Source organism: Eutrigla gurnardus (genome assembly GCF_963514095.1).
Source record: "Eutrigla gurnardus genome assembly, chromosome: 18".
NCBI lineage: Eukaryota > Metazoa > Chordata > Actinopteri > Perciformes > Triglidae > Eutrigla > Eutrigla gurnardus.
This window is the reverse complement of record NC_139929.1, coordinates 15,196,813-15,210,029: the sequence shown is the minus strand read 5'-3', so window position 1 is coordinate 15,210,029 and position 13,217 is coordinate 15,196,813. Positions and strand designations below refer to the sequence as shown.

General features: G+C 41.7%; 1 protein-coding gene across 2 annotated transcripts in view; it reads left to right on the top strand.

Moving 5' to 3' along the window:
* The first annotated feature begins 3,324 nt into the window (after positions 1 to 3,324).
* The window catches only part of LOC311028506 (uncharacterized protein), a 60,246-nt gene continuing 50,353 nt past the window's right edge, over positions 3,325 to 13,217 (top strand). The window contains exons 1-3 of one of the 2 annotated variants that reach the window (XM_084033116.1): positions 3,325 to 3,643; positions 4,018 to 4,110; positions 6,171 to 6,352. In XM_084033116.1, coding sequence (XP_083889242.1) covers positions 4,049 to 4,110; positions 6,171 to 6,352 — 244 coding nt within the window. In that variant the 5' untranslated portion in view covers positions 3,325 to 3,643; positions 4,018 to 4,048. The remainder of the gene's footprint in view (positions 3,644 to 4,017; positions 4,111 to 6,170; positions 6,353 to 13,217) is intronic. The other variant, XM_084033115.1, reaches the window with a different exon arrangement.

Here is a 13,217-nt window from a genome sequence, read left to right as displayed (position 1 = left end):
ACACCCGGGATCCCTGCTATACATCGTCATCTCTATGTTATGTAGTAGTTATATTTTGTCAAATGATTTTGTGCATCTCAGGCATTTCAAGGTCAGTGTCTAATTGTGTCCCGGATTTCAGTTTCATAGTCTTATGAGATCAAAGCTGATCTATTCGTTGTCCCCAAAGAACCCTCCATCCGTTTAAATGTGGTATTAAACACTTCAGGGTCAGCGTGTGACTGTTTATTCCACCATTTGTGAAAGTGAATGGATTCAAACCGTTGAAACTGCACTATTGTTTCCGTATGATGGAATATATGTGTGTGTGTGTGTGTGTGTGTGTGTGTGAGTGCACAGTAAGGGCCAGAACATGCGCCCTGTATGACCTAACAGGACCTCTTGAGCTGGTCACGTCCATTAACAAATATCTGCCGTCATGGATTATACTCCGGCTCCACAAATCCTGACAAAAAAAAAAAAACATTCCTGCTTTGTAACAGCGTTTGCCAGTGTATGAACTCTCAGGGTCATCTGTGGATGACCTTTGTTGGACCGACCCGTTGAAAAAAATGTTAGACCAACAACTTCAATTCCTCTATATTTTCTGAAATAGTTTTCTCTCAACAGAACACCCACTTATTTCAAATTTACTTCCGCTAGTTAAAACATTTTAGCTGTACTGTGTGTTAATTAGGTCTTAAATTGCCTGTCCGATATCGACCATCCGATTAATTATGCATGTCCATTAGAATCAGACTTGTCATGTCACAGCTCTGCACATCTCCTGAAATCCCACGGTGATGCTAACACAGACATCTTAATCAATGAAAGCCACACTATTGCAGCTGGCAGATGGCTTCCAGTAAGTCCTATTTGGCTCCGGAGTCATTATTCTGAAATGTGTATTAAACCACACACACGCACATACACACACCTGCTGTAAGCACACATACATGCGTTCGCACACACACACACACACACACACACACACACACACACACACACACACACACAGTCGCGTGCAAAGGTCTGTCCCAGCAGAGTTAGCAGAGCTTTAAGCCGGAGCTAATCTGGAAGGCAGCTTGGTTAGAGTTGCCGGTGGATTTGCATCGATACTAAAGCTCCCTGTAGCTTTAATGGCAGCCACTGACACTGTTAACAGGACCTAAGGACCTCTTCAGATCCCCAACTCCACCTGTCACAACAAATAAGACATCACCCTTGATAGACACGTTGATACAACACCATGGTATTTGGAAGTCATCTCAGGTGGAGCCACACCAGGGCACCACATCTTAGCCATGTGACTGCAGCCTTTCTATCTTTTCAGTACTAACATGTTTTAATCACACACACTTTGCATTTGCTTAATGTAAATTACAGTGCTGGATATGTTCTTAACAGAATTTATTGTAAGATATTTGATATTTGCTCTATTCTAAAGAGGTAAAGCCACAATGCAGTGTCAGCCTTTGTTATGTAAATCCATATGTATTAAATTTGCTGGGCAATCAGGCAACTGAATCAGCAATGGAAGAAATGTACAGATGAACAATAAAGCATTACCACCCCCGTTTTCATATTTATGTTGTTGTATGTGAGACCATATGTGGCCCAACATCACCAAGGGGATTCTCCTCTACTATGTCATCTTTATTTAAAGGCCAAACGTGCATGTCAGTCATAAGCTTGCATGATCTTTTTTCCACACAAATGCACAATAAGCGATGTGTGCGCAAGTGGTGAACTCGACTGATGGTGGTGCATGAATTTGTACACTAGGGTGCAGTACAGTAGACATACAAACTGCTCCTTCCCTGTTTTTGTTTCAGTGACAAGACACAACATCATACAGTGTTCTTTATTAGGTTTACAAGCATAAAAACTATTATTTTGCAAACTGAAAGGACACAAAGCATCATAATCACCTAGGTTTTTGTGTTTGTTTTTTTAAACACGTGATTTGACATGCCATGCATGCATTCTTTATTTACAACACCGCACATATTCAGTGTAGAATCACATGACCATAATGGAACCTTGCCATGGCGTGACACCAGAGCAGTATTGCGTCGCCTTTGTGTCCATTTTGCAGGCATTTATAGCTACAGAGGGCATATTGCATTCATCCAAATGTAACTCAACCACTCGGTCTCACATTGTAAAACAAAAAAAACTGACGTAAGAATAAACACTCTAGACTATTTTACAGAAAATGAACCGCTGTCAAATCAGTCAAATGGTAAGAGTGCTTCCGGTTTCAAAATCCCAAATTAAGCCGTACACATTAATGTATAGCTGGGAGATGACAGATTACTTTAAGAAATGTGTTACAATAACTCCTAATAAAGTCAATGTCAAGATGATACATTACTGTAAATCGGATGACTAGTACTTTCACACCCACAGCGGTGTCACGCTTCTACTCCAGAGACTCTACAGATGAACCCCACTACATGGCCCGTTAGATCCGTGACACCGTAATACTTTTGTTTTGAAGGCATAATCATCTCATTTCCGGCGTTAACCTGGCGTCTAGCGAGCATGACGCAGCTGCCAACCCGGTCCCAGAGAGCCAACTCGATTCTGAAAGCTAAATCCACCGAATTCATTACTCGTTAAAAAGAAGGCCAGTCCCGTCCGACGCGGTGTTACGTTCAAGTGCAGCAGCTTCTGTTGTCAAATGTGTGTTTTTGTCTTTAAGGGGCCGCTGTGGTAAAAAAAAAAAAAAAAATACAAACAAACCCTCCGGTCCGCGAACGCCGTCGACCGCGGATAGCTTCAGTGTGAGTCTGGAGATTTGTGTTTCTGCGGCTGCCCCTCGCGTGTGATCCCTCCCCTCGCGCTGCTCAGAAAACGAGTGTGTGTGCTGCGCGCGGCAGCAGGCTCGGGTCGGGTTGGGCTACTGCTACTTTCATGTACTCCTCGTAAATATACAAACTGATCACGAATTTTAATGATTTAAGTCGAAAAAACACATAATGGTATATATATATATGGCAAATTCATGTAATGTGGTATTATCGGTGGCATTTTTAAAATGTATTTACATAGGCTAAATCAAAGAAAAGATGTAGCAACCTAATAAAGAGAAAACCAGCCATAACTTCTTATTGTTGCCTAGTAGGCTAACCTACTTGTATGCAAAACGAAGAGCCACAGCGGGGAACACACAGTCCTTCATGTTATTGTTATTTGACTAAAAAGCAATTGCCACAAAGCCATATAAAAACCGTGGGATCGTAAGTCACATAACCAGACAGTACCTGAAAGCGGCATTGGCTAAGCCTCTTGCGCGTGTGCGTGTGCGCGCGTACTTGTGTGTGCGCTTGCGCTCTGTTTGTGAGGCAGAGAGTTGCGTGCGAAGAGCTCGACATGTCATTCAGAGGAATCCGCCACCTGAAACGCGAGGAAGTGAAGGCGACTCAATTGGGTATAAAGCATCAGCCAACATCTGCCCCGAGCAGTGCAAAGCTGATGAAAACATCAGCTCGGAGCTCAGACAGGACCTCTCCGATTTATTTTATTTCCCTTGGATTTATCATTTGGCATTACCGAGTCGGTGCACCCGGGGAGACGCATCTCTTTTCTGCACTTTAACTGAATGTGACTCCACAGCCATCACTATACTGGAATTAACTGGCATCCCCAGGGACTTGGGGTCAGTGCTTTTATTATTTGATGTTTTATTTGCATGATTTCTTTTTTCTTAAAAGCATTATCTTTTATTGTTTTATTTTGTAGGAATCCGGCTTTGGTTAAAATGTTGATTTGATAAGTTACAGCAGTGTGTTGCACCCAACTATATGGCTTTTTTTTAAAGTTTCCATATACCACAAATGTTAATGCTTGGCTAATTATCACGGAGTGTATTTTTTTGTGTAAATTTGAACTGTAACTTATTTAACTTATAATGCTTTACATTGAGGGCTGCATGGATTTAGTGCCCTCCAGCCCCCGAGGGTCGCCCCGCTGCGTGTTCACCGTCTCCCATGTGTGAAGTTGAAGTTAACGTCCTCTCTATCTCATCCGCAGCGCACCTGTTACCTCCACGGAGCGCGAGATCATGATCCCTCCGGGAGACTGCATGTACGCGGGCAGAAAGAGGAGGAAGCCCATCCAGAAACAGTTAAGGAGCGCCGTGGAATGTGTCGCGTTATATTTGTTAAATCGATGCTTGCTGACAGAAGGTTGCACGTTTTGTTGGTGCGTTCAGGTTCCACCGCTAACGTGCGAGGGAGACCTTCAATCCCAAGCTTACTTTGGTGCACGAAAGAGTAGAAAGTTACAGAGCAGAGTGTGTGTATAACGGTTCTAATACTATAACAGTCCAGCGATCATAACGTTTTCTGCAACATAATATTCATAATATAACGTGGTTGTGTAATTCTGATCTTAATTCTTCACCCTATACTAATTTTACACTATAATGTGTATTTGTCTACCTCCTGGTCCCTAATTATTGGCAGTGTAATATTTAACATATAGAGTATTTATTTATTTATTTTACGCTCCCCGTGCATAGACGTAAAAACGTGCTTTACGTGTCCATACTTTTCAACGTATGAGCGGTGGTTTTTGGGGCCATCTTGTCAGCTGATGTCATTAATAGTGAGTAGGTTATATAAGATTTAGGAGAGGGAAGTGGTAATTTAACAAGGCCTGTGGCATTTATAAAGTTTTCATGTTTTGCACGGTCTTTGCTGCTGATCTGAAAGGAAGTCGTTGCCACATCAAATCAATACTGCTTGTGCACTGGACAGAAAAATACTTGAAATAAGCCTCCTAGTTAGGCCACTAGATATTTAAGGACTTTGAATTGTAATTCAGTGCTGCCACTATCCATTGATTTTCCTTGATTGATATTGGAATTATACGCTTTGATAGCTCATAAATGTTGTTGAGCTCACAAGTGACTTGAACTGTAGTTTCTCTGAACGAGCCCTATCAAGCCGTGTTTTTCTTCGCATATTTTCCTACAGTAACTTGTGGAGAATATATGATTATTCATCCAACAGAATAAAACAAGTGGAAGCATTCATGTAAGAGGGGAAAGAAGTAAAAAGCGCTCGGTCTCGGTGTCTGTGGCGATGATCAGAAACTCTCAGCTGTGGAAATTGGAGCTGACCATTACATATATGGATCATGTTAAGTTCAGCTGGTAACGCTGTGGTACCCCACACTAAAACACACAAATAACTCGGCGCTGAGAAGGAGAGTGCAGCGAGTCCACTACCTTTAATATCAGGCGTCGACTCGAGCAGTGGGGCAGTGGGTTTAGGTAAATAGAGATATATTACTATAATGCAAACCTACAGGATTTATGTCAGCGTGAAAAGATGTTCTGCAGGGAATCGAAGCAAAACTCTCATTTGTTTTATCTTGTTGCAAAGAAACACATCTTACTGCCAAATAAAGTGACTTGTCATCGGAGTAAACACAAAACAATGTGGTGTATTGTGTTCTGTGGAAGGCTGAGTTAAAAGGAACTTCAGTTTAAAGACAGAAGGACTTGTGCAGTCTTTTGTGGTTTATTTGGTCATATGGCTCTACTTGGCTTGTCATGGCGCAGTGTTTGCCAATCCTAACCAGAGTCAAACAAAATAAGTTTGATATAATTATACAGAGGAACAAACATTAAACAGAACTGACAGGTGTCCTTTTGGAAAGTATTTCTTAAAATGAAATTCATACCAGTGCTTCCTTGAATAGTTTGGTGCCCTATTTTCTCACATTGATAAAAAAATTATATCTGATAGTCACATGATCTCATGAGTCAGGCGTTGCTCCTCTTGTTTTCCAGAGAATGAGTTGATATGAGTGTTAATTTGTGCATGGTAACACACATTAGTTGCAGGATCTTAGCCAGAGTTTTCAAATTTGATCACTAATTATTCTGACATATTTGAATATGTTTGAACCAAGACCGGCAGGGCAAGCTGACCATGTACATGTTCTTAAAAAACGGTCATGTGTGGATGATAATTAAACTCATTTTTCCTGTGGTGCTATCGTTAACTGCCTTGTTATGGATATCCTCGGTGTGGTCTGTCCCAACTAAAACACATGATTTAGTTGAAACTGTTCTTATTTTACAGCTGAATGCATGACTTCTGTTTATCACAAGTCTATCCCTGCACGCATTTAACCCCGTTTGCGTCTCTCCTCTCCGTCCGTCTCATCATCAGGAAGCCGTCTTCTGCCAATGAGAAAACCAACCCGTCCAAGCGGCACAGAGACAGGCTGAACGCTGAGCTGGACCGGCTGGCCAGCCTGCTGCCGTTCCCCCCGGATGTCATCTCCAAGCTGGACAAGCTGTCCGTGTTGCGCCTTGCAGTTTCCTACCTCCGCGTCAAGAGTTTCTTCCAAGGTAAAGGAACTTGAAAGAGGACATTTGTAACGGCAGGTGGAGGGACTGTGGTGTTTGGTTTTTATGTGTTTGTCTCTGAATTCAGAGGGAGCTGCTGAGTTGAAATACAGGGTTGATAAACTCTCCTGCTGTAAATGTAGGTCAATGTTGTCGTTCTCTGATACAAAATTATTATACAACTTACCCACTAACTAAATTTATTTTAAGATAGGATGCTACACAAATATATATTTTATTAGCTGCAGTTGTAATGTGTATTTGTAGTAATAATCGCACCAGAAATACAAATAACTCTGAAATTAACTCTCATAGTATTTTTGCAATATTTTTTTAAATTATCACAAAGATATTTTATATTATTTAAAAAATCTTCCTTTGTAGAAGATGAAAAAAAAAAAAATCTACGTATCCCCAAACTATATCAGTCAAACCCTTGTGCTGAATGGGTAAGAATCCCCTCGGCTCCTTGACATGTAGTCATGAGAGAGAGATGCTATCTGACAAAGAATAAACAGCACAGTGTGCATTACAGGATGTGCACTCTGCTTTCAAAACACCTTTTCCCCCCGTCACTATATGTTGTGGTCATGTCATGCACTAACTGACATAACAGAGGACGTGATTCATGTGTTGTGTCATTCTCCTGGGATTTCTCATCATTTGAAAATAGCATCACTATAGATTGTGTTTTTCTATTCACCCCAAATCTCTATCACCCTTTGTGTGTTGTAGTCACATGTGATTAAAAGTCATTTTGAGGCACACTCTTGTTTTCCCACACCACTACCATCCACTGAAAGCCTCCCTCCGTCTCCTCGTGTTGCTCCGCAATCCACTTCAAATATTCATGGGCCGCTTCAGAATGTATTTCGTTGCCGGTGGCCTCGGCGGATGCCTTATCAACTCAAAGACTACTGGCACAGCTGGATGCGACAGCTCTAAGACAAGAGGTAGTTGGGTTTTTTTTTTTATAAAGAAGAAAGAATACACTTCCCTCTGTATTGCCAGGGAAATGCTTGTAATAAAGTAGAGGGAGGTTGGAGGGAAGAGGAGGGCAGTGGAGAGGAAGCGGAGAGGTCCTGTGAGGCTCACTGTGTCCTAGTCCAGGGGGCTGAAAGAAAGCCCTCATGGAAAGCTGTTTTCTTGGAGATGTTGGCAAGGGATTTGTACAGTTCTGACCAGCTGAAAGTTTTTCAGCCGTCTCCTCTTCGACACATGTGGCTCTCCTCTTTCACGTTCTGCTCCTCTGATCCTTGCAGCACCCTTAATCTCCATCATCTGCTGCCTTGGTTTGGCTTGGCACCCAACAACTGGCATCCTGTTGGCCAGAGTCATGCAACTTTACACACGCACACACACCGACACACACACTTAGATGTTTTACCCTGAATGCTCCTGTAGCTTAGCCATCACGCAGAGTTGGAGTGCAGGTGTTAATTGGACTTATCAAAGAGGCCTTTCCAGGATAAGGGATTACACGGAGCTAAAGACCGTAACCGCTGCCTTGATAGAGGAGTGCCAATGAAATGTATTTATTTATTGGAAAATAGGGACGGTTCAGCTATGCGTGTGAAAGTGTGGTGATGTTGCTTGTGTATTGTCTTTGAGTTATAGCTTTCTGTGCTCACCTTCCAGAGTTACAGCAAGGTCTAAGGCTCTAACATTGGCAGCGAAGGTGGCCCTTATCTGGATTTATTTTAGGATCTTCTATTCTGAACTCTTTAAACATGCATTAATGCCAAAGCCTCGTTTGGTTTTCTCCAACACTGTTGGAGGCCTTGTTATCAGTGACCGTAGTGACCAGCTTAGCTGGCTTTTAATGCTACACTAATGGGATTAATCAGAGTGGAACATGATGGATTTGGTTCTGTATACATCTGCAGTCTCTCCCCCTCCCTCTCTCTATTGGATCTCACAGTTTTCAAACATGGAGTGTGGCCAGAGCGTTTCTAGATAAATCTACGATGAGCAACAAGTACATATCCACATCCTTCCTGTGGTTTCAACAAGTCATAATTGCCTCTTTTTTTTCTTCTTCCTTTTTTCAACAATGAGTCATTTCTCTGAAAACATGCTATGAAACTACCCCATGTCTTGTCAGCATCTATAATCTGTGCTATAGAGAAGGAATGAAGACTTTCCAACTCACACTGATGCAGTTCTCAATAATGTCCACAGGGGGGACTGTGTGAAGTTGCAGCTCAGTCATCACTGATGTCAAGTTCAGTTAGTTGTGATTAAGTGGACAAGGGATTTGGCTACAGGATGGACTTTTTCATCGGTTGTGTTGCTTTAAAACATAGATTAACTGACTTAATTACTCCATGATGAGAGAGTTGACGGTTTATAGACGGAGGAGGAGAAGAAGAAAATTGTTAAGCAGGTGGTGTAGGAGCACACTGAGATTCTACCTGTTTCTGTTGCGTGACTGCCCAAGGGTGGAGCATAGTATGTACCTATGTACTTTATCCAAATAAACCTCTAGGCTGTGTCTGTCTGCATGTCTGTGTGTGTGTGTGTGTGTGTGTGTGTGTGTGTGTGTGTGTGTGTGTGTGTGTGTGTGTGTGTGTGTGTGTGTGTGTGTGTGTGTGTGTGTGTGTGTGTGTAAAGCGCTACGCTTGACAGAGATTCACTTCAGCTAGATTCCCTTATTCATCATATTCCATGAGATTCAGCTGTGATGTGCTTACGGCAACAATGAGATACCAGACCTGAGATGACTCCATGTGCTATTTCATGCCTTCCAAGCAGAAAAAATAAATATATATATATATATATATATATATATATATATATATATATATACTGGAAGGTCAGGTTGCCAATATCCACTGGTGCATGAGAAAAATACACATTTCACAAGCAAGTCTGACATATAAATATATGAAAATATCAGTCCCAAACTCACAACTCACATTTCAAACTGTCATACAATTTAACTTTCATGCAGTTGAACCATAAATACTGATTTTATTGGATTAGTATATGCAGATTCTGCTGCCACAGTTGTGTCCAGTTGAGTTTTTTTTTTTTTTTTTTAAGAAAACATTTAAATCATCTGTTCATAGCCTACAGGCTTTGTCCCATGTTTTTGTTTGATTTTCGTTTTAGGTCAGGGTATCTATTTTCAGCATTTTTAGGCAGATGCCCAAGCGAGTAGGTTCATGTGAATGTGTGTGTGTGTTGACAGTCAGCAGGCTGCAGTTCCCTTCTCTTCCATGTTAGGTCTCTGTAATTGCTGAGCTTGTTAAATATTTACCCTTAGGATTAACGAGCCCTCCGCTTTTGTCTTTCTGCCCGATTGCCTTTAATTCTCCTCCGGTGTGTATGTGGGCTTTGGTTTTGTTATTTCTTTTACTCTGTTTGGCGCAATTGTATTTCACTTACTTTATCTCATTATTTAAAACTCAAATTTTGCTTTGTTTCAAATATTTAATCAGGTTACAACTATTCTTACATAAGGGATCGGGTAACCAAAGGCAGATCTCTCAGGGAATATTCCCTTTGTAATTAATTTGTTCTATCGAAGAGGCACTGACCTGGGGCTGTTTTTTAGTTTTTCAGTGGCATAAAAGCAATCATATCTTGTTAAATAACTGCCAACTGACAGCCCTCTGCTTTTCTCTCTTATCCTGTGTTCCTGGACTAATGCCTCTAACAGAGAGCGCACAAGTCAACAGAGCTTGTGATGAGAATCAGATGGGGGATGTAAGGCACAGACCTGAAGACCACATAAAAAAGGACTGACCCTCTTCCCCATGTTCAGCCTGCTGGCCTAGACTAGTGTACTGCACTGCTATCAGCTTGATATCAGTTGATCATGCTAATGCATAGTTGCTAGCATGATGTGTATCTCATGAAATCTAAAGTGACGTTGGTGTTTCTTTAGTATGTTTGGTTGTGTGCAGCTTCAGTCTGTCACACTGTCTGTGTCTCTGATAAAACGGAACATTTTCAAACAAGAACTTGTTGAGAAACGTTAATTGTAAAGCATGTAAGCCCGTGACCAGAGGGTCAGCAGTTCAAATGCCCAGAATAGCTGGAAAAGTTGCTGAACAGTACAATGTGTTAAATGTATGAACGTTGGGTGTGTGTGCATAGAGGTCTCTCTCTCTCTCTCTCTCTCTCTCTCTCTCTCTCTCTCTCTCTCTCTCTCTCTCTCTCTCTCTCTCTTTTCTTGTTGTCGTTCACATAGAAATGTATCCTTCATTTGGGCACTTTTTCCACTTTTTTTTTTTTACCATTGCCACATACCAGAGGAATAAAAATTAAAGTTGATTGATGGATTTATACTAATATAATCCATTAATGATTGTGTTTTCTGTTGTCGTTTACAACAGAAAACGGGGAAAACCTGTGACCAACAACACATAGTTGTATTACATAAAATGATTAAAATCTCCAAATTGCAACATCCTGCCAATAAACTTACTGCTTTATTGTTGCTTGTTTCACTATATTGTAAAACTAAAATACAAAGTATTGTATGTCATCCGAAATGGCAGATTTGTTACATGTCACTTCATGTAACTTCAGTGCTGTATTGCTTTGCTTTCAGTAAATCATCTGTCCTGAAAAATCATTAATGTCTGGCAATACGCCATAACAACCCGTGAAGTTACCATCAAAACAAATCTCACGGCCAAATCTAAATGCCTGTGGTGTAAATGTATCTATATTGCAGCCAGGTATATTTATAAGTGTGTGTGTCTGTCTGGAAGTCCTCAGTTAATGCCCCACCTTCACTCATAGCTTGTCAGTCCAGTCTGGGTGTTGACAGCGTATGGGAACACACACATGTAGACGCACAACATGTGCTGAGAGACTCGAGACGAGTTTTCCTATCAATGCCACGTTTGGGAACTTGACATGCCGATCGCCTCGCTGCTACGTGAAATCCTTACATCCATCCAGCAGTGTTTAGATCTGCGCTGTGTATCTGTGTCGCCTATCTGCAAGCGTGTGGCAGTCAGTTTCGGTGTGTGTGGCGTCTGCCTCTAAATGCTGGGTGAGCTATTATTGAAAGAGGAAGAGAAAGGCCACAGAGCCCACAGACTCACGGCAGGCATACACCACTTGTGACGTCAACCAGCAGACAGGAGACGGTTTTGTAACCAACCCACCACCGTGCAATAGAGGAAGGGGGGAACAACAGAAAACAAGCAGTCAAGATCCTTATTTTACCATCTGCTAATTTTAAGACAATTTCATGGTTGTATGCCCCCCTTCTTCCAGACGATTCTTTTCATGTCAAATCTGTATCAAATGGAGTCAATACAAATGCAGATCATTCGATTTGCCCAAAGAGGGAAGTGCTGCAGCGTGAAAAGCTGTTTCTGAATGGAGTCTTTGCGCAGAAATAAGTATCTAGTCACATTATAGGCAGACTTTGTGTTTACTAAACTCTCAGTGACCCCACACTTTTTCCTTCTGCAAACCAAAGGCAGACAAGACTGTAGGGCAGAGGTTTGGACAAATCAGCGAGCTACATAGGCTCTATATGAAGTAAAAAAAACATTAGCATTAGAAAGGTCAAGATGGTGTCAATTCACTGTTGTTTTCAGCTTTTGAAACAAAATGTCGCTCTCGATATTTCTGGTGAATCACAGACAACCTACAGGTGTTCTCATTGCTAAATGTTGCAACGACATCGTATTGGCTCCAACGTTTGTTCTACTGCAGATGTGTGCATGCTATTTCCATGAACTAATAGTGTAGCCAGTAATCATTTGTCTATTCACTCTCTTGATTAATACCACCTACGACAAGCTTTGGCCAGAAACCGCTTAGCTTAGCTTAGCTTAGCTTAGCTTAGTTTAGTTAAGCATAAACATGTACTTACACTTCAGTTTTCATATGGATAAAACAAGCAAGACATAACATACTAAGTGTTTGAGGTGCTGGTAGGCAGATGAAAATAAACTGCAGCGTTACATTGGCAGGAGGCCTATCCTAGCATGGGTGGAGGGTTGGTAAACACCTTTGACAGGGCCGTCATAGTAAATCCAGGATCCACTGTTTAAATATGTATCATGCCCATTGCATATTTGGACAGAGGGCAGAGTAAGCACCTTTGTTAATTCATCCGGAGCTTTGGACGGATTTCATGACTACATCCAAGAGGTTTTACACTCATCCCATGTTCTTGCAATCACTGCTTTGTATTTTTATGCTCGGAAGACACAAAAATTCCGACATGAAGAAAGATGTACACTTGTTTACTGACAATTAAATGAGAATCCAAATCATTTAACTTTCAAGGGACCTATTCGGTTGACCTGTGCCACTAGTATCATACGCTGATGCACAGCTCATTAACCCCTTTTGTTACGTCTGTCTATGTCTTTTTTGAATTGAACACTCAAACTCACTGAAGGTCAAAGTCTTTAACCTTTTCATTCGCCCCCGTTGTTTGACCCTACCCCAGTCTTAGAAGGATTAGGAGATAGAAATCAATAGGAATCAGTGGAACTTTCCCGGTGATTGGTTTCAACTTGACGAACTGTGAATCAATGCCTTCATGCTGATTTCTTTATGCCTTAGCTACGTAGGGCGATTGCACGTTCCAGCACGTAATGCTTTAAAGCCCAAAGCGTGCAAGGACTTCAGCCCATCATATCAGTTAAATGTCATATGTCACAACAAGCCTGAAGACAGATACAAGCAGACCGGCCATCGCTGTTCTGGTGTTGGTGCCACGTCATCTCCAGTTCACCGGGCGCTGCTACATTACAAGACTTTTACATTATGAACAATGAAAGGTGATGCTTAGTGGAAAAAAAGGGGCATTTAAGCTTTCAGGATTTTGCTCTCCTCCCCCCCCCCCCCCCGGGTAACCAGCTCTATTGCCAGTTGGTCACATTCT